This window comes from Ceratotherium simum, chromosome 1 (assembly GCF_057802395.1).
Source record: "Ceratotherium simum simum isolate JZ-2026a chromosome 1, ASM5780239v1, whole genome shotgun sequence".
Classification (NCBI taxonomy): Eukaryota; Metazoa; Chordata; class Mammalia; order Perissodactyla; family Rhinocerotidae; genus Ceratotherium; species Ceratotherium simum.
Genome location: NC_141900.1, coordinates 89,621,511 through 89,646,838, shown reverse-complemented (window position 1 = coordinate 89,646,838; position 25,328 = coordinate 89,621,511). Strand labels below are relative to the sequence as shown.

General features: G+C 38.5%; 1 protein-coding gene across 1 annotated transcript in view; it reads right to left on the bottom strand.

Moving 5' to 3' along the window:
- The window catches only part of EXOC4 (exocyst complex component 4), a 740,211-nt gene that overhangs the window by 41,747 nt on the left and 673,136 nt on the right, over positions 1-25,328 (bottom strand). The window contains exons 15-17 of the mRNA XM_004430750.3: positions 24,764-24,905; positions 16,311-16,489; positions 14,456-14,615 (exon numbers count right to left, since the gene is read on the bottom strand). Of these exons, the coding sequence (XP_004430807.1) occupies positions 14,456-14,615; positions 16,311-16,489; positions 24,764-24,905 (481 nt within the window). The remainder of the gene's footprint in view (positions 1-14,455; positions 14,616-16,310; positions 16,490-24,763; positions 24,906-25,328) is intronic.

Sequence of the window (25,328 nt, the reverse complement as noted above, 5' to 3'; positions counted from 1 at the left end):
TCATCCCTGGAGAACTAGGAAACCAAGAAATGAAAAAAAACAAAATTTCTGAAAACTGAAAAATAAAAATTCTCCTATGCTATATAATTAAAGTTAACAAAAGACACAGACCGACTGCCACATACATGGAGCGGAAAGAAGCTGAAACTTCCAATGACTGATTTACCACAGCAAGTAATTACTTTATGTTTTTCACAAACATTTGAAACCTATTATTACTTTCACAGCGGCACACATCAACAGAAGACTGTTGTCACCTAAGGGAGAAACGGGGAACTGGGCTGTAATTAATTTCTGGTCGAATATATCATGAAGCCTTTAATGTTGTCAATAACATGCTCTAGCCACTAAAAATCCCCAACCTCTCTCTCCCTTCTCTGTCCCCAATACCCCAAAATGTTTAATCACCGTCTTTGTGAAACAGATTGCCAAGAGGCAAATGAGATGCAGTGTTAATGCCTGCTGCAGAGTTGAGGCCATTGATCCACTCCTTCCCCTGATCTGGGTATCAAGAGAGAGAAGTCAATCAAGAGCTAGCCTCTCCTCCCCCCACTTGTTTTTTTCCTCATTTGACTCCATCTCCAACTGAGACAAATAGAAGGTGCGCAATTCTTTGGAGGAATTTCCACATGTAGATGCCAGGCAATGGAAATCATTACAGCAGCAACTGAAGCCTATATCTTTAAAGGTTAGAACACAAAGATTAAGAGTGCCTCCAGGAAAAAGTGAAATGGCTGATCTGAATAAAACCTTTCCATCAAATGGAAACCACAGCACAGCAAAGGAGATGAAGAGCTACAGCTGATGTGACATTTATATTTTTGAGTACCTGCATGTTTGTTTTTTGAATTACTGTTCAGAGCCTTATAAGACCTTTATAGGTCATGCAAAAGCAGTAGCCAGCTTCTATCTGTCTGTCGTACTCTCCAGTACGTGTGGTAAACAAACGCTACAACCACAATCTTGACTATGAAAAGAAACAGGCCTACATTACTTCTTCCTTCATTCATTCATTCACACACACATGGATTAGTTTGTCCGTCCAGTCAACAAATATTACAGTGCCTATTATGTACTGTATATCTCAGAAATCTTTACAGTATCTTTATGGAATTGGATTGAAGTTAATTTCTTTCTTTATAAAAACCTCTCCTGTGATAGTCTCTTTTGAGAGCTAGGGGTCAAGACGGAGCTCTAGACCTCTAAACCCCATCACCAGCTCTACATAACGGAGATCTGGGCAAGTCATATCTGCAAGAGACCCTAGACTTATCTTTTGTCAAACCCTTTATTTGGTAGATGAGGGAACTTTAGCCAAGAGAGCTGGAGTGACTTGCCCAGTTTATGCAATTATGAGGTTGAATTTGTTTATTGGCCACCCATTAGATAAATGAAATATTCTTTAGTTCATCTCAAAATTTTCAAGAACACAACTTGACTCTGCCTCCAAATAATAAGACTGCCTTGAGCGGTAGTTTTAATGATGATTCAACTTAATCCAGAAAAGTGCTTTCGGGTAATTTTTACTCTCAGTGCCTCTAGCAGGAGAGAAGAAGAGAAAGGGGGATTAAAGAGAGTAAGAGGCTAAAAAAAAAAGGGCCTGGACGTTGTATGACTCTTAAAGAACATGAGGTTATGCCAGTATTTCTCCCAGAGTGTCCAAGAACTACCTGCATCAGGATCCCCTGGGCACTTGTTAAATAAACTGCAGATGCCCAGGCCCCACCCTCAACCTTCTAAATCAGAATTTTTAGGAATGGAGTCCAAGAATTCCATTAAGTTCCCTAGGAAATTCTTATACCCTCTAGCCTTTGACAACCACTTGGTTAAGCTGCGTGGTGTCTTAAGAGTACAGGTGTATGTATTTGGGATTAATGATAGAGTTTACCAGGGATGTGAATCATGTGCTAGCTGTAATTTGCGCTAGGTTCAAAGAGAGTGTTCTTGGGCGTCAAGTGCTACTGTTTCAGGGCAGTGGTTTGGCAGGTGGGCAGAAGACGAACAAGTAGCAGCAAGCACCTGATGGCTGAGCAAAACCAGCCCCCACATATTCCAGGGCAGGAGGGGTCTGCAGAGCTCTCTACAGTGAAACTGCTAATTAAAGCTAATTAAAACTGCCGGAGACCAGAGCTCACTTGAAATCAAGCGGGAAAGACACACAACCACAAAAAACAAAGGAAAAGAAAACGTTTGAGAGCTAAGAGCCTAACTGAAAAATGAAATCATATTTTAATTAAACAAAGCAAAACAGAGAGCCAATATTTACCAAAATGACAGCCCTGATTTCACATGGTTAAGAGCATACGTAGAGGCCGGCCCTGTGGCTTGGTGGTTAAGTGCACGCGCTGCGATGCTGGTGGCCCGGGTTCGGATCCCGGGTGCGCATCGAGGTACCACTTCTCCGTCCATCCTGAGGCCGAGTCCCACATACAGCAACTAGAAGGATGTGCAGCTATGACATACAACTGTCTACTGGGGCTTTGGGGGGAAAAAATAAAATAAATAAAATCTTTAAAAAAAAAAAAAAAAAAAGAGCATACGTAGACTCTGGAGGTGCATTGACCTAAGCATGAATCCTGACTCTCATTATTAGGTAAACTGGGAATTAGCCTCTTCAAGCTTTAGTTTTCTTCCTCTAGAAAATGTGGTAATAATAGCTACATATAGAGTTTCAGGGAGGATTCAGTGAACCAATGTAGGTAAAGCATTTCTTATGGTTCATGTCAGGTACTGCATTCAATTACATAAAAGTAACAATAATTACTCTTGTCATGGTAACATATCTTCATCATCACTAAGAGAAAGTAACTAATTTAGGCTTCTGGGTGATTTACACTCAAGTCACTTGCTTCTAGAAGCTGTCCTCGTTTTAGAGAAGGCAGTTTAGAGTCTAAGGTCTACAAGACCAGGCCCATGAACTATTTCTTGGTAACCTATTTGTATTTAGCTAAGGATGCTCTCTGAAACATATGTGGAAATTTATCAAACATACTTTGAAGCTTAAATTACATTTATAAATACTTAGATTGCTGACTATTACAGAGAAGTAAAGGAAAAAAAAAATACCCAGAAACCAAAAACAAACATGATCATGGTAACTAGTCACAAGAGCTTTATAATGAAGCAGGGAGGGAGAACATGCTAATAAAAATTAGAGCAATAAAGTATTAAACAATGGGTGCAAATGAAGAACAATATGGCATATAATGAGGTATTAATTTCAGAGCATAGAAAATTGGGGGGAAAAAAAGAATTATAAAGAGAGAAATCGATATGGGCCAGACATGTTAGGGAAGGTTTTAGAGAGCAAAAGGGACTTCGTCTGGGTGTTGAACAGTGAGTTCACCAACTGGCCTCCCTTCATCACGCTGGTCTTCTTCTCTTTAGGGTGGCTAAGGGTGTTAAGCGAAGCAGGAGGCGGGAATGGAGAGCAGGGCTTTCTGTATAAGATGGAACAAGGAGAGGGCGAGGGAGGAGCTGGGGAGGAAGTCTGGCCTTGATAGGGTTTCTAAGGGGTTGTAGCTCTGCTTTTACAGCTGTAGCAATTGTGCCTGTTTCCTACTTTTAAGCATCAAAATTAAACACTATATCTTTATTTAGAAAACAAGAACGGTCAGCTTCCAGCCCCAAGCTTTGCAGTAAGAGTTCTAATAGAGTCAGTAAATGATCATTCTTGGGCTTTAGTCACAGAACAAGCTTAATGTCTTTTTAGTACAACTCAATTCTTTCATGGCAGAAAAACGGCCCCACTGGGTGAATTAATTGAATTTCCTAACTGTGACGTCTACAGAGGTAGTACAGGGTATATAAATAGCACAATTTGGTGAGAGATTTTGGACAAGTCACTTCTGATTTCCGTTCCTTGGTCTCTTTATTGGAAATAATCACACCTGCCATCTATGCTAATCTCTGAATCATTCCAATTCTAGCATGTGTGCTACAAAGAAAAGACCACCACAGTCTGCCAATAATCTCAAGGAACCCTAAATTATACATTGACATTATAGATGTACAAGGTATGGTGACATCAATTGAGCATAATCAAAAGAAATCTTATGTAATCAAAGCCTCACATGTGAGATATGGTTATGAGAAATCAAACACCAATACTGAAAGGTATTTTCTTTGAGAGCCTTGTAAGTACTCATTGTTCTGGGGTGTTCTATGGGGGTTATGCAGACCAGTAGGCATACTCACCTGCTTTCAAAGAGCCCTAATTAAATAATTAATCAGAGATCAATTAATAACTAGAATGTATAGTAGGTATGGAACCTACTATAAGTGCAATAAACACAGAAAAAGGAGATCAGTAGAAAGTTGGATAGTCAGAAACAGGGTAGCAAAGTCAAATGAAGGTTTAATTAGGGAGATGTAATATTATTTAAATCTACTTATATAAAGATCTTTAAGAAAATTTTCTCAGAGATCAAACCATACAAATTTTTGTTTCATTATTAAATTTTATTAACTGGTCTATTTCCATCTACCAGGCAGCAAAAGCTACTTCCCCATCATACTTCCCAATTTATTTATTAATTAATTAATTTATTTATTTTATAATTTTATTTATTTATTTTTTTCCCCCAAAGCCCCAGTAGATAGTTGTGTGTCATAGCTGCACATCCTTCTAGTTGCTGTATGTGGGACGTGGCCTCAGCATGGCCAGAGAAGCGGCGCGTCGGTGCGTGCCCGGGCCCTGAACCCGGGCCGCCAGCAGCGGAGCGCACACACTTAACCGCTAAGCCACGGGGCCGGCCCCTATACTTCCCAATTTACTCTGGCCCCCAGGAAAAGTTAAGGCTAGCTTTGCAGCACCATTAAATTGAAGAGACATAACAGAATTTTTAGGGACATCACCATTAAAAGAATTTTGGTAGCAGACTAATCTCTCCCACAAAATTCATCACAAATCCACATGGTTAATAATCTTGAGTCAAAAATCTGGAACATTACACGTAAAGGCTGGAAAAGGGATAGGTTACCCCAGGATTGGAAAGGCAGATAAGACCAATGGCAGAATAAAGCTGGGAAAAAAATAAACAGAGAAAAGGATGTGAAAAATATTTTGTTTCTTTTTCAGAAACAAAATTGCTCTTCTAGCAAGGCAAAGAAAATTTTATTTGATAGGTGGGAGCATTTCATATTTTCAGCCAAGTCACTTCGAAGGCCTACTTCAGGGGCAGTACCCGCTTTTAAGGAGATTTCAGACCACAGGTATCCATCTATCTGGATGTCTGTGGGTGTTTCCAGTAGATGGCAGCATGTCATTGCTAATCCCTATCTACCAAACTACGCCTTGGTCATTCCAAATAGAAAAACTTATAACCTTTTCTGCAGAAAACCAAAGTAATGATCCTGGTGCAACAGGCTAGTAGGAAATAAGTCTACCTAAACAGCTCCCCTGGAAAGAATTCAACATTCTCAGCCACGCCAGAGATCGTTCCTGGCCTTAGTGAAAGTACAAGGTCAAGGAAAAAGCAGAAGTCTGAATCGATACATTGGTTTCTAGGCTGGCTTTGTCACTCCCTCTGTCACCTTGAGGAAGACACCTAAACAGTTTACTTCAAAGGTGAGCTGGAGAAGTTAAAATGAGAAGACGCTTTAATTTACCAGGAGGAAAGATGCTATATCAATTTATGGGGAAAGTACCATTTCAGTGCAGGCAGCACATGAGATCTCCTTTCCCAGCTCTTGTACTGTGGGGCCATTCCTTCCCCAGCCTCTTTAGGGGTTCCTCTTCCTTATCATGTCCTCTATATGCTGCTGTTCCCCAGGGGATCATCCTCTAACTACAGTATTTATTTCTTCTAATGGTTTGAAACAACAACTCTATGCTGATGATTCGCCAAATCTATTTGTTCAATCCAGGCCTCTCCCCCAAGCTTCTAGCTTACATATCCAGTTGCATATTAGACATCTCCCCTTGAAAATCTCACAGGCATCTTACACTCATCATATCCACTAATGATCTTCCCTCCATCAAACTTACTCCTCCCTCCCCCTGTAGGCTTATCTTCTTTGATGGTATCGTGACGCAGTTAGATACGTCAGAAAGTGGAGGGTGAACATGATGTAGTCTACACGGAAATCAAAATATAATGATGTACACCTGAAATTTATATAATGTTATAAACCAATGTTACCTCAATAAAAAAAAAAAGAAAGAAAGTGGAGGGTCACCCCTAACTCCTTTTGTTTACCCTCACTATTCAATCACTCTCTGAATCCTGCCAATTTTAGCTCCTTCATACTTCTCAAATCAGTCTCCTCCATCCCCACCAGCAGTGACCTAGTTCAGGACCTACATATTTCTCTCTTAAAAATCACCTTCCAATTGGTCTGCAAGGCCTCCAGTTTTATCTCCCTCAAATCCATTTCCTACATAGCTGCTGAAATAGTCTACTTAGAATACAAATCTGACCATCTCACCCTTGCATTTAAAAGCCTTTAGTCACCTACAGGATAAAGTCCAAACACCTTAACTTTATCATCCCACCAGTACGTACTGAATGCCTACTATATGCCAGGTTCTATTTTACGCCCTGGAACAATAAAAGTGAAAAAGAGGCCTCGCTTTATGGAGCTTACATTGTATTTCCAGTAGATGAGGAACTGACAAACTGTTTTCTAAAGCAGCTGCACCATTTAACATTTCTACCAGCAACCTACGAGTGTTCCAGTTTCTCCACATCCTCTCCAAACTTGTTATCATCTGTCTTTTTGATTGTAGCAATCCTAGTGGGTGTAATGTGGTATCTCCCTATGGTTTTGATTTGCATTTCCCTAATAACGAATGATGTTGAGCATTTTTTCATGTGTGTATTGGCCATAGATCTTCTTCTTTGGAGAAATGTCTATTCAAATCCTTTGCCTATTTTTATTTATTAATAGATTTTATTTTTTCCCCAATAGTTGTAGATTTACAAAAAAATTGAGAGGAAAGTACAGAGATTTGCCATATAACTTGCACTCAGTTTCCCTATTATTAACATCTTACATTAGTATGGTACATTTATCACAACTAATGAACCAATATTGACACATTATTTTTGTGTGTGTGTGAGGAGATCAGCCCTGTGCTAACATCTGCCAATCCTCCTCTTTTTTTTGCTGAGGAAAACTGGTCCTGGGCTAACATCCGTGCCCATCTTTCTCCACTTTATATGGGACACCGCCACAGCATGGCCCACCAAGCAGTGCATCGGTGTGCGCCCGGGATCCAAACCGGCGAACCCCGGGCCACCGCAGCGGAGCGCACGCACTTAACTGCTTGTGCCACCGGGCCGGCCATGACACATTATTATTAACTAAAGTCCATAGTTTATTCACTTTTCCTTAGTTTTTACCTACTGTCCTTTTTCTGTCCCAGGATCCCATCCAGTTTACCACAGTACTTGTAGTTGTCAGGTCTTCTTAGGCTCCTCTTGGCTTTGATAGTTTCTCAGACTTTCCTTGTTTTTGATGACCTTGACAGTTTTGAGGAGTACTGCTCAGCTATTTTATAGAATCCTCATCTACTGGACTCTGTCTGATGTTTTCCTCATTATTACATGGGGGTTATGGGTTTTTAGAAAGAAGACTGCAGAGGTACAGTGTCATTTTCATCCCTTCATATCAAGGGTACATCTGTTGACATGATTTATGCATGTTGATGTTGACCTTGATCACCTGGCTGAAGTACTATCTGTCAGATTTTCCCACTATAAAGTTACTTTACCCCCATTCCTTAGGTACTCTTTGGAAGGAAGTCACTACGTGCAATCTACACTTAAGAAGTGGGGAGTTAGGTTCCCCCTCCTTTAGGGTAGAGTAGCTACATAATTTATTTGGAATTCTTCTGCACAGGAGATTTATCTCTTCTTCCTCACTTATTAATATATTCAATCATTACTTATATTACTACAGACTCATCAGTATTTATCTTATACTTTGGGTTATAACCCCATGCTACTTTATTTATTTTGTTGCTCAAATTGTCCCAACTTTGGCTAGTGGGAGCTCTTTCAGTTGGGTCCTGTGTCCCTTTGACATGTCCTCATCAATGTGTTATGTTTGTGTATGTTTTTATTACTTCCTTACTTTCTGGTACTACAAGATGCTCCAGGCTCATCTTTGTATTTCCTGTCCCAGTCCTGGAATTATCCATTTCTCCTAGCAGCCCTGGTTCCTTTTATTGGAAAATAGTATTAGAAACCAAGATCTGGGCACTAGGTATGCTCATTGCTACTGGGGTGCCTTTACCTATTCTTTAATTGGGTTATTTGCCTTTGTATTATTGAGTTGTAAGAGTTCTTTATATATTCTGGATACAAGTCCCTTTACCAGATAGATGATACACAAATATTTTCTCCTATTCTATTCACTTTCTTTTTACTTATTTTATTTTATTTATTTACTTTTAGAAATTATTTTATTGAGGTCATATTGGCTTATAATATTCATAAATTTCAGGTATACATTATTATATATCAGTTTCTGTATAGACTGCATCATGTTCATTACCAATAGTTTAGTTTTTATCCATCACCATACGTGATTCAACTTCCTATTGAGTTAAACAAATATGGTATATTGTACTTCTCCTTATAAACCTGTGTTCAGAGTTGGCATTTCAGGCAATTTTCTCCTTTGGTCTCCAGGTTCCAAATGGTCCCTCCTCTACCAGTGAGATCTTTTGGTTCACTTCTGTGGAGCAGATGTTCCTATGTATGGGTACTGCACATAGGAAACACAGGGCTTCATTGGTTAAGCGAACATATATAGAACAGCTCCACAGCTAACCCATGTTGCTGGAAGCGGGGCTGGGACACCTAGGAACAGAGAAAGTCTGTCATTAAAAATGAAACCACTCAGTTAGTATCCTTCTGGAGTGATTACAACTCTGCCTCATCATGGGCAACACATGATGAGTACCCACGCTGGAAGAGCAGGGCTTTCTTAGCGACCATGCAATGAGAAAAGAGAGGCTGCCAATTTGGTCTGTTATATATCACACCAGAAACACTCTAAATGTATTTTTGTTTGCCCTGAATGCATCAGACTCTACCAGGGAATTAAGAAGTGAGAAGTCTGTTCCCAAATACGTTTAAAGCTTGTTTCTACATGCAGGTAAATTGTGTAGGAATGATAAAGGAATGCAAACCAAAGAATTTCAGCCCTCTTGTCAAGCCCACCAGTGGCCAATTCTCGGTCCTGAGCTAATTTAACCTACCAGCGGCATTTGACATAGATGAAAATATCTTCCTCTTATAACACTTTCTTCACTTGACTTCTGGGACATAAACCTTTCCTAGTTATCTTCCTACTTCATTGGGTGCTCCTTTTCAGGTTCCTTTACTGGTTCTTCTTCAGTACTCCAACATCTAAACAGTGGAGTACCCTAGGCTCAATTCTTGGACAGCTTCTCTTCTTTCTCTACTTGTGTTCTTGTTGAGACCTCACCTCTCACTCTGTCTCATGGCTTTAAATCCCATCTACATGCTGATAATTTCCAAGCTCTTATTTCCAGCCCAGACCTCTTTCCTGAACTCTAGATTTGTATATCCAGCTCTCTCTTCTTTATCTCTATTCAGATGTCTAAGAGGCATCTCAAACTGAACATTTCTAAACCTAAACTCTTGATAACTGCTTCCTATCTGCCCCTCCTCCTCCTAACTCAACCTGCCTTTAAAATGGTCTAGCTCATTTTCATTTCAGTAAATGAAAACTCTATCCTGTGAATTGCTCAGAACAAACACCTTGGAGTCATTGGTTCACTTCCAATCGCTCAGCAAATCTTATCAGCTGCACTTTTAAAATATATCCCAATCTGACCACTTCTCATTCTCGCCACTGCTACCATCTTGGTTTGAATCATCACTATCTTTCACCTAGATTATTGCAATAGTTTTCTAACAGATCCTTCTGCTTTGGCCCTTGCTTGTAATCTCTTTCCAATAGCCTATTTTCAACACAGCAGCCAGAGTGATTCTTTTACAAGGTAAATCAGATTATAGCATTCTTCTGTTCCAAACCCTCTAATAGCTTCCTACCTCACTCAAAGTAAAAGCCAATGTCATTACGATGGCCTTCAAGACCTCAACTCCTTAGATTAAACCTCTGACCTCATCTTTTACTCTTTCCCTTGCTCAATCACTTCAGCCATACTGGCCTTTCTGCTGTTCTTTAAATGCCCAGCACTCTCCTCCCTTTGGTTCTTTGCTCTTAGGTTTCCCCTTTCCTGGTATGCCCTTCCCCTAGATACCCACGTGGCTGGTTCCTACTCTTCCTTTAGGTCTGTCCTCAAATGTTACAATCTCATTAAGGACTTGTATGAATAGTTTAAAACTGCAGGTTATCTATTACACCCTGGCATGCTCTACTCTCCTTCACCATATCATATGTCATCATCTGACATACTTTATATTTTGCTTATTTATTAGTTTGTCTGTCTTGCCCCACAGTAAGGCAAATTCCATGAGGGCAGGACCTAGAGAAAATGCACACTTGATAAATATTTGTTGAACGAATAAAAAAGTGAGGAAGCTTTCTTATGTGTTAGAACTTCTCCCCTTACCACTTCTTGAAACTTAGCTTTCATTCCTTATCTTTGTCAGATTTAAAAATGAGAGATACCAGTCTAAAGAAAACCAAGAAGAGAAAAAAATCAAGGAGAGATGAAGCCTTGAAGGAGGAAAGCAGGAAAGAGAGGTGACAGGAGAGATAAATGAGAAAAGAGAGGGAACTGAAATGGGACAGACAGATAACAAAGGGGAAAATGGGGGAGAGCGGGAAGAGAACTCTAGGATATTCTTCTTGAATAACAGCTTCACTTGAACTATAAAGACTGCCAGATCCACCCTGGGACTTCAGTACCCATTCAGACTTCTCCTATTATGCACTGCCTGGACTCCTGGGTTGCTTCAGTGACTTAGTACTGGAGAAGAGCATGACAGCTCAGGGTAAGATGATCTCTGGTGAAAGCAACTAAAAAGCACACTCATAAAGCCCTTCCAATTTCTAGTTAATCTGCAATAATTTTCCAGGACAAAGTATCTCTTTGAGTCTGAAAATCAACAGTGGGGTCAAAAGGGTCAAAACCATAGCAGAGATCATTACCATAGAGGACAGGGTCTCTCTCTAATTCTGGTGATTATGTAGGTTATCTTGATCCTTTGCTCTCCCAAGATTTATCCTCCTATTAGAGATTAGAGTAAAGATGTGCATAAAAAGAGAGAGACAACTTAACAATACCGCGAGTAGAAGAATCAACATAAATGGAATCACTCCAGATCCTTCATTTCTTTATTATAGAAAGGCTGTTATATTTTCCACTGGCCAAGAAGGCTATGCAGGTGAAAATCTACAAGAGCCTTGCAACATCTTGTTAAATAAGTTTTTTGACACATGGTAACGAGTGATTAATTACTATGTTAGAAGATAACATTCCTGTAGAGATTTGCAGGAAATACAGATGCTGCCCATGCTTGATTAGACATTGCTTAAGGAATGCTGAGGCACACTGCTACAGTCTATTATTTCTGGCTATTTTGGTATTGCTGTTATATTTATTTTACATAGCTTTAAATTCAGTAGAATTGATGGAGCCCATTTCACAAAACCTGTCTCTACCAAAAACAAGGACAGAAAAAAAATAAGGCTATAAAGTGTGTCTCTGTATGTGTGTATGTATGAGAGTAGGAGAAAATGAGGGAGAAGGAGACTATGAACAGTAGGGATATATTATGCCTTTCTGTAACACTTTCTGCCCTACAAAGAAAGAACTGCGAGGGAGATGCTCTGTTTCTTAGAAGCCCATAAGAAAATTGACCCGTGTCAGCTGGTTAAAACTTTCAGGGCATTAAAGATAAAGTCAACTTTGTCATTATCCAAGCCCTTTACCAACACCAAAAGAAGGCTTGATATGATACGTATTCATGCATCCAGTGCACACAATGAGCACTTACTCATCCAAGCACTGAGGAAACAGACAGGAAAAGTCTTGGCCTCTTGGAGCCAACAGTCTAGTAAGGAGATGTCTTCTGGACCAGGATCAGAAGGACGGAATCATCCAATTCTGTATGTTTATGCTAGCCTATTTCCTTTTATAATCCATTTGATATAAAGAAAGTAACAAAAGAGTAAAGAGTAATAGTAGCAGTACCTCTCCCCAGTGGTCACATTTCAGCTTATACCCCTTCCTTGAACATCATTCACAAATCCAACTGTGAAAGGCATGTCATAGTTATTCAGTTATTTCCTGAAGAAACGCTTTGTCAGCACATGGCCCACCAATGCCACCCTCAATACTGCCCAGTCTGCATTTCATTATTCAGATGCCAGTATTTTTAGTACGTATTTGGGCCCTATACTGTCTGCCAAAAACTGTATTAATTTACTTATTTTAGCTAAATAAAAAAAATCGTTTAAAAAAGGATGATTGAATTGAGGAATTATATTCCTCAGAGAATTAGTAATGCTTCTCTGTATCCCTCAGGCCTCCATGTTCTTAACTTCCCCTTGTCAATGTTATTATGAATAGACTAATTCAATAATGAGATCATTCCCCATAAGAGCGACCAAATAAATGCAGTATTCAGTCACACCTGGTTTCCCTAATCTGAGCAAGAAAGGCTTGCCACCAAATTTAGCCTAAAATAGGGAATTTAATGAAAACACAGACACACACACACACACACACACACACACACAGACAAATAGGAAGAAAAAGACAGGGAAGGAAGACAGAAAGGCAGAGGAACAGGGTAGCAATGGAACAAATGGCGTGACAGATTGGAGAAGAAAGGCTAATCATGAAGATATATGGTTCTATGTTTTTCAAAACAAAGATCCTAGCATATATGTCTTAATAATTGTCAAAGTAAGACAATATTTCATCATCCCCTTAAATGTCTCAGGAATTGCTTCAAATTTTCTTGAACTTCTTGAGGAATCAAAAAAATCAAGTCAAAAAACACAAAGTACTAAATATTTGGCAGGATCATTCTGCACTGTTAAAAACAAATGACTTCCTAGCCATAAAGGAATTTACGGAATAATTCACCCAGGTATAAACAGCAATAAAGCGCCAAGATACCATAATAACCATCTATCCTCTTCAAAACTGTTTAAGCTTTCATTAAAGTACCAAAGGTCTGATGATTTCAGTAAGCTGCAGATGGTGTTGAGACCACATACAGAATAAAATTAACTCTCAACTTTGGAAAAGCATTACAAAGAAACAGTAAAAATTGAGACCAGCAAACCTAGAAAAGAGAAAGTGAAAGTGCTATTTAAAAGAAGAACCTTCGATTACATGAAGGGAGAGCATGGATACAGATGAGTAACTACTCTCCTCCCCAGTGGAAACAAGAGGAGATGGGTTTCAACTGGGAAAGATAGAACAGATAAGGAAATAGATTCGCCTAAAAATATATTCAATACATGTTATTTATAATGAGAGAAAAAATCCAAATGTCTACAAATTTGCAAATGATTAAATAAATAAATTATGGCTCATTTATACGATGGAATATTTGTTCAGGCATCAGAAGTAGTATTTTCAAGGAATATTAATGGATATAAGAAAAACTACGTTTTCACAGAATATTATTGATATGGGAAAATGCAATTAAATGAATACAAAACTATATTAACATAGTTTCAATTTTGTAACGAGAAATCACATACACGCATATGTGTGAAAACTCACATATACACATAGCACATGCACAAAAACCAGGAGAAAGTATACCAAATATCACAGTTTCTAGATTAAAGTTTTATGAGTAACGTTTATATTCTTCTTTGTATTTTATCTTTCATATTTTATGCAATAAGCATATATTACTTTTATAATCAGAAAAAAGTTACTGAAGTTTTGTAGTAAGAACTTAGGTTAGAGAATAAGAAAAGTTACCTGCCTAAGAGATGTTAAAAATGTCCCATAGAGTTTTATAAAATTATCTTCTCTATGACTGAAGATTATCTGTTTGTTTCTAGTTTTTAAAAAATTTGAGATATAATTGACATAAAACATTATATTAGTTTCAGGTGTACAACGTAATGATTCCATATATGAATATATTGTGAAATGATCACCACAAGTTTCGTTAACATCCATCACCTCTGTTTCATATTTTTTTAAACTAACTTTATAAGTACCAACAATTTGTTTTTTTTTTTTTTAAAGATTTTATTTATTTATTTTTTCCCCCCAAAGCCCCAGTAGATAGTTGTATGTCATAGCTGCACATCCCTCTAGTTGCTGTATGTGGGACGCGGCCTCAGCACGGCCGGAGAAGCGGTGCGTCGGTGCGCGCCCGGGATGTGAACCCGGGCCGCCAGCAGTGGAGCGCGCGCACTCAACCGCCAAGCCACGGGGCCGGCCCACCAAAAATTTGTTTTTAAAAATGACTTGATAGGCAATGAGGTCTTGGTTTTGGTACCAGGAACTGAGCTCAATCTTCCCTCCTACCTTGCAAAGTCCAGATCTGCTTCCCGCGACATGGTGATGTTGGTCAAATTCTGCTGAAGAACAAAAATGTTTCTACACATTTTCTTGATACCAGACTCACTGATGCGCCTGAAGTATTGGGCACCATTAATGAGGATGCAGGAGATCAGGTGTCCCAGGCCTAAAGGGTCAGCACAGCACAGTGGGGAGAAAAGAGAAGACAGGTTAGTGCCATACTGCATAAACTTACAAACAGGAGTTCTCTCTTCTAATCCTCCACAAATTTAGATGACCACAGGAAACATCTCTAATGGCTGCACCAGCTGATCTTACAATAATTTTAGAGTTATACATTACCCTAATAGTTACAAATGGGGAAACTTTATGCTGGCAACAAAACCTGGTATATCCAGCTCTAGCATTGCCATATACACCTAAAGTCACCATGCCAGGGCTTAGAGAATATGCAAGGTTGTTATAAACTATTCAAGTGCATAGGAACTATTGTTTTTCTATACAGATGTTTTGGGAGCAAAGAAGAACACATGTAAATACAATGGTCTGTTTGGTCGCCTCTTCCTCCCACAAAACAGATAGGGGTGCACTTTTGGCTGAAAAGTTGATTGGAGACCTACATAAGCAAAAATAAATCAAGAAGAAATTGGGCTATTGGCGATAATGCTAATATACCTCAACACTGACAATGGAGTATATTTCTAAAGCAGTAACTGGAGAGAATGTATTCAGAAAGGAAAAGCAGATTATATGTAACTGTTCCCACAAGATATCTATGGACATTTCTGGGGTCTCATAAGTGGTTTGTTCTCATATCCAAAGGACCGTATTATGGTCTATGAAATTCGGCAAAGGGCAGCTCACTACATCAACAAACTAAGAAGTCCCATTCAGCATATCCTATATAATAAAGTTGAAGAACGCTGGTTCTGAACAATCTTAGGCATATGTGGGTTACCATTTTTAGAAGTTAGATTTTAATTCTAAATACTTGGAATTAAGTAAAGTGATCTTCCATCTTTTTCTCTTATTCTTGCAAAGTTAGCCTCTAGTAGGACATTTCCCCTAGAACTCTAAAGCTGGTCTGACTAGTAGCAAGAGGTCTTTGGACCGCCTTTGGACAATGTTCCTTCTTAATTGTTTTAAGGAACATTAGTTTAATTCTGTGAGACACCGTGGATACTTTTGGCACCCAGGTATACATATAAACCAAAACAAGAAAAAAGGGAATATAATTGAAGTCCTAATAGGGGTCCTATGGGAGGAATTTAGCATGAAAACTATTTGGCTGGCATCACATTTTTCAAAATGTTGAAGGTGAAGGCCTTTTGATGGTACCGTCTTTCACACCCTTCCTCACCTGCCTGACCCTGAAGGCATTTATAGATGCAGCCTTCCTAAAATGGCTGTTAATCAGAGGTTTCAGTTCTTTTTAGACAATAATGCATTCTTTAAGAGAAAATTTCCCCTTCCAGTGATAATTTTAGCCAATGCAGGATCTTTCAGGGTTTTCTACTCATTGCGTGTGTGTTTCTTTTTCTTTTATGAGCTCCTCTTGAGTTAATTCATGGCCCACTCCACACATTTACCCAACTCGCATGAGTGGCATGTCAGGGAGGCAGCTGTGCTGCCATCTGCCTTATCTTGGATTAAATCTCCTTATCAACCAGGAGCGATGGCAGCCATATTGTTGTCTACCTAGCAATTCATAGATAGGCTAGGTATTGTAATTTTAATCCTACAGACAAACAAAACAACCTTTTTTTTTTTACAAATTTTGAACTTAAATAATATAGAAAAATCAGGAAAACTTTCATCCTTCTGTCCTCTCAAACTCCCAGGGACAGAGGCAGGGTCTGACCTTCAAATATATACTGGAACTTGTGCTGCTGAAGGCTGGCACTCATAGCCTCTTCAATGGCGCTGATGTCTTTGTTGAGCTTGACCACCAGAGGGTCATAATCCATACTTTCCACATTAGCAACAATGGCATAGTTCCCCTCCTTTGCAAGGGGGATGAGATAGTGGAAACAGTGAACCCTGAGAAAGAGAGAGATGAGGAGAGCAGTTAGTAATAAATCTTTCTGATAAAAATAATGATCTTCTTGTGACAGAGCGCCCAAATATTTAAAGCAGCAGTGATCCTGTAAATTTTTATGTACTTCTCCCCTTTTTCAACAGAAAGCAATCTTAGTTATGCTGTAGAACAGTTGAGTGATCTTGAACAAGTCAGCTTCTGTGATCCTCGCTTATGTAATCCATACATTGGGGTTGAGGAATAGATGAGCTCCAAAATTCCTTTCAATGACGGACTGTATGCATAGTGTGAGAAGCATTATACCTTTGAACAGATATTGTTGTAGTGAAAATGAGAGGCAGAGGTCACAGATCTTAAAAGTGTAGGCTTTGCAATGAGACTACTTTGGTTGCAATTCCCAGTTCCAACACTTACTAGTTGTGTGACTTTGGGGAAGTTACTTTCTGTCTCTATGCTTCAGTGTCCTTATCTGTGCAATGGGGATGATTACACCTACCTCATAGGGTGCTCTGAGGAGCTACTACATATAAAGCATACAGCACAGGGCCTGACACTACATTATATTTATTATTGTTAATCTATTACTTAAGTAGAACACTTACTAAACGTCTATGCTTTTGTTAGAAATTGTGCTAGGCCTTGGGAATGTAAGACACAGTTTGTGCCCTTAAAGACATCACAGCCTAATGGGGCCAACCAAAAAAAAAAAAAAAGGTGACCAAAAGAGGGCAGTGTCTCACTCAGAAGTACACGTACCCAGGGTGTCATGGAAATTTGCTGTGGGGCGTCAGGAAAGGTTCATGACAGGAGGTGATACTTGAGATGCATAAGACGTATCTGAGTGAGCTTGAGGAAGGAGTGCGTGCATTCTTATGTTGAAATGGCCTGAGTTGGTTTGATCATACACAATTCTTAGGTTCTTTCTGGTAAATACTGGTAACTGCCAAAGAAGTCTGAGGTGGGTAAGGACTGGCTACTCCATAACCTTTGTGTAAGTCGTAGTGAAAGCAAGTCTCAGTCCAAATAATTCTACCACATATATAGGTATTTATTTAAAAAACAAAACAAAACAGCCATCCACTGGCAAGCACAGTTCAAAGAGGCTGTTTTGTAAACTCAGTGAAGTCCTAACTCTCTGTTGTTTCGGGTGCTCTGTCTGTCTGATCTTGCCATGGAAGGTTTGCTGGATGTAGACGTGATGACAATCCAGAGTCAGGATTCTGTTACCCTTATAGCTGGCATCAGGTAACAAGAAATATTCCTGGAAAAAAGGCTGCAAAAGCCTTGGGCATTATCCCTAATGATGCACCTACAGGCTTGACTGTCATCTTTCTCTTCTTAAGCCAGGTTTATTGAGAAATAGTTTACAAGGAGTAAAATTTACACTTCTTAGTGTGCAGTTCTTTGAGTTTTGACAAATGTATACAGTTGTATAATCACCACCATAATCAAGCTGTAGAACAGTACCATCACCCTCAGAATTCCCTTGTGCCCCTTTGTAGTCCATCCCTACTCATACCCCAAGGCTCTTACAACCACTGATCTATTCTCTGTCCCTATAGTTTTGTCTCTTCCAGAATGCCATATAAATGGAATAATACAGTATGTAGTCTTTGGAGTTCGGCTTCTTTCGCTCTGCCTAAAGCGTCTGAGATTTATCCATGTTGTTCACTCCTTGTTAGTGCTGAGCAGCCTCCCCACGTATGGATGTACCCCAATTGAATCATTCACCAGTTCACATCTGGGTTGTTTCTAGTTTGAGGTGATTATGAATAAACCTGCTTCATGTACAGGTTTTTGTGTAAATATAAATTTTCATTTCTTTTGGGAAAATACCTAGAAGTGGAATTGCTTAATCACTGGGTGAGTGTATGTTTAATTTTATAAGAAACTGCCAAACTGTTTTCCAAAGGAGCTGTGCCATTTTGCTCTACTACTAGCAATGTACAAGAGTTCCAGTTGCTCCACATCCTCACCAGCACTCAATGTTGTCATTTTTAAAAAAATTTCAGCTTTATTGAGGCATAATTGACATATAAAATTGTAAGATTTTTAAAGTGTCTATCATGCTGATTTGATATATGTAAACATTATGAAAGGATTCCCTCCATCTGGTTAATTAACACATCCATCACCTCACTTATTTATCATTTTTTTTAGTGAGAACATTTAAGTTCTATTCTCTTAGCAAATTTCAATTATATACTACAGTCTTATCAATTATAGTCACCATGTTATACATTAGATCCTCAGACCTTATTCATCTTATAGCTGAAAGTTTTTATCCTTTTACCAACCTCTCTCTGTTTCCCCCAACCCCCATCCACAACTTTTCTGCTCTGTTTCTAAGAATTTGACTTTTTTTTTTAGATTTCACATGTAAATGATACCATGTAGTATTTGTCTTTCTTTGGCTTATTTCATTCAGCATAATGCCTTCAAGTATCTGTCAGTTTTTAAAAAAAACTTTAGTCATTCTAATAGATGTATAGTAGTCTCCCATTGTGGTTTTAATTTGCATTTTCCTAATGAATAATGACGCTGGGTATTATGGAATTTTAGAAGAAAATATGTGCTTCTTTGCCATCCAAATATCTCTGTGTTAACATCATTTCCCTAAATTTTTTATTGGGTTGTTTGTTTCTTATTATTAAGTTTTGAGAGTTCTTTATATATTCGGAATATAAGTCCTGTATGAGACATACATTTTACAAATATTTTCTCTCAGTTTTTGGCTTGTCTTTTCATCTTAACAATGTTTTTCAAAGAATAGTTTTAAATTTTGATGAAGTTCAACTTATCACTTACTTCCTTTATGGATGGTGCTTGAGTGTCAGATTTTTTAAGAAATTGTTGCCTAAACAATGTCACAAAGATTTTTTTCATGTTTTCCTCTGGAATTTTTATAGTTTTAGTTTTATAGTTTTATAGTTTATATTTAGATCTATGATCCATTTTGAGCTAAGTTTTATGTAGAATGTGCTATATTCTTATAACCTCTTCATGCAAGGGAATCCAAATATCTTGACTACCAGTTCATTTTAACGATGTGTGATCATCTTAACAGCTGGTAATCAACTAATGACTAATACCACCAATAAAAACTCATTCTGACATTCACGTGTTAATTGGCAAAGTACATAGTTTTGATCAAGATATCAGTAACTGCGTTGTTTGCAGCCCCCTCTGGAATGTGACTTTTCTGATACAATGAAAGTTGACCAACCCTGGAGTGGGATTCATGACTAGGAAACCGATTGCTACTGTGGTTGAAATTTAAATTATGTAGCTCTTAGTCGAAAATAAAATCAAGCCATCAAAGCTAAAGTATTTTTACAATAAATAACAGATATTATAACCCAAGACAACAGGAAGACCACGTACAAAGGCATGAGGGTGTGAATGGAGGACAGTTTTAAGGAATGACGAGTGGTTCCTTTCGGCACACACAGATCATATGACAGCGGCATCAGGTGAGCTTGTGGAGATGGGCAGGGGCCAGGTCATCATAGGCTTTAGAAGTCATCTAAGGACTCTGGACTTTATTTGGGAAGCCACTGGGAGCCTTATAAGGATTTTAAGAGGTGAAATGATATAATCAAGTATAAGCATTGGCACGATCACTCTGGCACAGTATAAATGGTGGATTGATGGTGGAGAATGGCAGCAACTGGAAGTAGAGAGACCACTTAGGAAATTATTACGAATTGGAGGTGAGAGCTTATGAGATCCTATAGTAAGTGGGAGGATGGAGAGATAAACACTGTTTTAAGGTATTATCTTCCTTTCCCAAAATGACTAGAGATGAAAAAGAAATTAAAATAGTCACTGGCAAATGTCAAATTCATATAAAGTGGTTTTTTATTTCTTTTGAATTCTGTCGTGTTGTTGCTGACCTTAACATGACTTCGGCATTAAGGTCTTCCACAAATATTGCTGATTACACAGCAGGACGGTTGATTTTCAGAAAGTGCGCGCTTAGGATCCCAACAGTGACAGGCAGTTGCTGTTGAACCCACTTAGAGCCCTCCTGATGGTGAGAGAAATCAGCTGATAAAGGTGACGTTCTTAGCATCTTGGACTCAAATGGCAACTTAATTTTTTTCTTCTCAAGTTCAAATAGGAAAAAAATGTCAACAATTTTTAATGGTCTCACCATGTCTTTCATCTCTTGGGGGTGTCATTTGCCTTATGCTTCAAACTGTGGAAAGGCGTTGCTTGGTGGTTAAATGTGACCTACAGTGACACAGGTAAAATGTCAAATGCTCTTTGGATGGGTTTCTCAACACAGAACCTACCAGATTTGAGAACACTTTTTGGTTTGAATTTTAACAATGTTAAAGAAAAATATATGCTATGGATATAAAAATATTTGGGGGAATAAGACAAGTTTTTGGCATTTGAAGCGGTTCTGGACTTCTTGCTAGCATTTCCCATTAATTTTTTGTCTGTTCCATCTGTGTGCTTTCTTATTACAGTGGCTTCCTGGGTAAAAGTGCTAGAGACAGTGTCTAACCAGCCACTTCTTCATTGCACCAGCTCTTGGATGACCGGGCTGAAATTCTAATTCTCTTTTACAACAGGATGGGAACAAAACAAACAGCTCCTTCTGATGACAAGAATGGTGTTGCCTACGCAGTCTCTGTACCTCTTACATACATGTAGTGGACCACCAAGTGAAAACAGAATCTCCAATCAACTAATTTTCTTTAATGAGCAACAGGTTTTGTTTGGGGAAACAGCACTTATTTTATCCGGGTTTGGTTTCAAACCAGCTAATTCTCGAGAGTCACTGAAGTTTTTATTGAGTACCTATTATGCAGCAGGACTGTTCCAGGTTCTGGGCCATAACAATGAATAAGGCACACCTGATCCTGCCTTCTGGGCCCTAACAGTCTCCTCCGCAGTCACCCACTGTGGGTATACAGGGCGCTCGGAAGTTTCCTCTATTTTAGCATTATTATACTACAGTATAGTGATTTACTCAAGATATGTCTTATTTATTTTGTATTATCAACTGTACAAACCAGAAAAAAAAAGCTTGTTACTGTGACAAGGAATGAATAAAGTGTCAACATGCACCATCTGAGCCATACATGGTGTGTTCTGCCTAGTTTTATACATCATACTTTAAAAGGAGCAAAGACTAAATGGAGTATATTCATAAGAAAGCAACCTGTTATATGAGGAGGGGAGGAAATTTAATTTAGAAAAAGTAAACATGTTTAGTGTTCTTGTGAAAATAAAGGAAAGATAATTCTGCATCTAGGACTCTAAAATTGAGTCTTTTTTGTTATTCATTCTTAAAATGATGTTTTTCTGTTTTTAAAATAATGTTGAAGGAGATATAGCAATGGGTGTTTCAGCACTGAATGGCTTCTTGTGAAGTTAATAAGTAATGACTAAAACATGTTCAGCATTATTAAGAACAGTACTGCCAAGATGTACAAAAATAAAAAGGACTGGATAGAGGTTAAGGATCTAAAAGATCTTACTCAAACGTATTGAAAATATCCCACTCGGAATTAACCACACTACAAGCAGATAATTCTGAATGTAGAACACATCGTGCACCTACACAATCAATAGCATAAATTCTAGGAGCTGTGGTAGTAATTAATTTGATGTTCCTTGTTTTTCTGTGCAACCCAGGTAACAGAGGTATCAGAATGTTACTGGGTGATATTTTTCTGTCTATTGCATTTATGTATTCATAGAAAACATCTGATTTATTTCACTGTCAGCTTGTAAATAAATAGAAAACAAATCTAAAAATTATCATAAAGCAAATCAGAAAACAGAGGAAAAGCCTTTACTTTTCGATAGCTGAATGTAAGAAATAAGATCAGAAATAATGCTGAGTAAAATAGATTCCAAATCTGCAATGCGACTTCTCTTATTCCACTCACAAGATGCTCACAGGCAATAAAGAAGTAACTCACTGTACAAGATAAGGAAGAATGAAAAGAGCAAGTGGCATACAAAAGAAGTAACAGCAACAATACATTATCAATTAGGCTTTGCCTAGCACACCTGAAAGATCTCCAAGTTCTGACCAGAGTCCAAACGTATGAACCAAAACCCTATTTACATTTTTAAAACCTAAATTTAGTAAAGACTCCAAATGAAAATAAAATACTCTATCAACTTCAATAATGTCCCATGGTAATACAGAAGAAAATGTATTACTGTACACTTTCTGATCCTGAGGTTTCCGATGCTGAAGTTTCAAAAGTATATATTCAACTGTTTGACATTGCTACCTAGATGTCTAATAAGCATCTCAAACTGCATGTCTCCAAAATGGAATTCTTGATTTCCAGCCCTCCCCGACCTCTCCCTGCTCTGTCTTTCTCAGCTCAGTTAACGGCTCTGGCAACCACATAGTTGCTCTGGTCCCAAAATTTGTGGTTTTCCTTGAGTCCTTCTTTTCTCTCACTGCCACCAGCCCCTGTGCCAATCCAATCTATCAGTAAATTTTATCAGCTCTTCCTTCAGAATATGTCCCCAGTCCAACACTTCTGACACCCTCACTTCTGTCACTCTGGTGCTCACTACTGGTCTCAACAGGTCACCGTGCTTCCATTCATAGTTCTCCCTGCAATTCCTTTTCCATACAACAGCCAGAGTGATCTTGTAAAAATATGAATGAATGAATGAATGAATGAATATCTCTCTTCTGCTTAAAACCCTCTATGGTTTCTTAATGCACTTAGAATAAAATCTGAACTATTCACTTGGTCTGTAAGGCGCTATAATGTGTCAGGCTCCATGACCCCACATGATCAGGCTCAGGTCGCCTCTTTCCCTGTACTTCCTCTTCTCCCCATCCTCCTTGTTCACTGGCTACAACCACGTCAGACTCCTCTCTGTTCCTCAAAACTATCAAGCTTGATTTTGTCTCAGGACCCTGTGAGTCCTGTTCCCTCTGTCTGAACTCTTTTCCACTAGGTCTTTGTACAGATGGCTCCTTCTTGTTGGCTTCTCACATTTTCTCTGACCACTCTATCTAAAAAACAAAAAACAAATCCTCCTTTCTAGTCAACCCCCACCACTCTCTGCACTGTCCGGTATGATAGCACTAGCCACACATGGCTATCAAGCACCTAAAATGTGACTAGATCAAATTTTGATGTGCTATAAGTATAAAATATGCAGACTTCAAAGGCTTAGTACAAAAAAATGCAAAATATCTCATTAATAATTTTATGTTATTATATGTTGAAATGATAATATTTTGGAATACTGGGTTAGATAAAATATATTATATGTTTCTCTCCACTTTTTCAAATGTGACTATTAGAAAATTTAAATTATCTATGGTTCACATGTGTGGCTCACCTTATATTTCTAGTGGATAGCACTGCTTGATTCCATTATGCTATTTTGGTTTTTTAGTTGCACTTATCTGAAATTATCATTTTTGTTTACTCATTGGCTGCTTCCCCCCATCTGAATGTAGTTCCATGACAGCAGGGACCTAGAGTGTTTTTTATTGCTATATCCCAATTTTTAGAAAACGGCCTGGCCTCAAGAAGGCATTCAATAAATATTCATCGAATGAGTAAATGAACAATTGAAGACTTCCTAGTCCTTTCTTCCTACCATTTCCATAGGTGTAATAATAGCTAATCAGAATATTATCATCAGATAAAAGCTAATCAGAATATTCTACACGACAGAGGAAGGAATAAGAGTCCAAGAGTATGGCATCTTTGGAACTATTTTCTTGAATTATTATTTAACCTAATCTCTTCAATTGGTTTTCAAATTCTTGAAGAAAGGGATCATGATTCTTGCATCTGTATACTCTCTCCTTGATTAGCAGAGTACCTTAGTAAAAATATCAATGATAATAAAGTCCCATAATTGCAAAGCTACCACATTTGAGCACTTACCATGTGGCAGGCAGTATACTATTTATTATTTCATTTATAAAGTCTCTAAGTAAGGAATTATTGTTTCACTTTTAAGATGAAGCAACAGGGTGAGTAAAGTTAATTAACTGCCTTAAATGGCCGAGCCAGCTGGCAGAGACATTCAAATCCAGATCATTCTAATGCAAACTCTGAATCACCACATTGACAATACAGCATGTGCTTAAAAACTTTAGGAATGACCAAATAACACTAAAAATCACCCGCAGTGTAAAAAAAGGGACAACATCAATAATAATCATAACCAAAAACTATAGTGATACTCCCCAGAAGTAAGCAAGTGATTTATGACCCACAGTGCATTTAAATCACAAAGTCTTGTGCTTGGCTGTGTCATACCTGACTTCCAGATGTAGGACCAGCAAGCAGCGGTCAGCCATATCCTGGAAAGATCTGGCAAGTTCGCTCAGAGTCTGCATGATCTGCTCTGACACTGGGGTGAGATCCATGTTCATGTGGCTCTCTTGAGCAGGAGACAGCACTAAAAGGAGGGGTGAGGACAAAACACCAATCATTTCATTAGATGCCTACAGATTTTTTTTTGAATGACATTATTTTGTTGCTTACCACATTATTTTTACCAATTTGGCTAATGTTAGTGATGGCAGCATTAGACATCCAAGACATGTTGGACTATTTTTGTACTTGACTAAACATAGACGCACAGCTGATTGTCTTGTATCGATTCATAGAATGATAGAAACAGAGTCTCAGAGTAGGAAGCGAACAGTCATCTGGCCCCACCACGTGGTCTATGCTTGTATAATTTCTACGTCTTCAAGTGGCTGTTCAGCTTCTGGTTGCACACCCACACAAATGTTTGTGAAAGGAAACTCAGTATCTTTTGAGGCAGCCTATTCCATCTCTGAAAGATTTGACCATCTTGCATCAAGCCATATCTGTC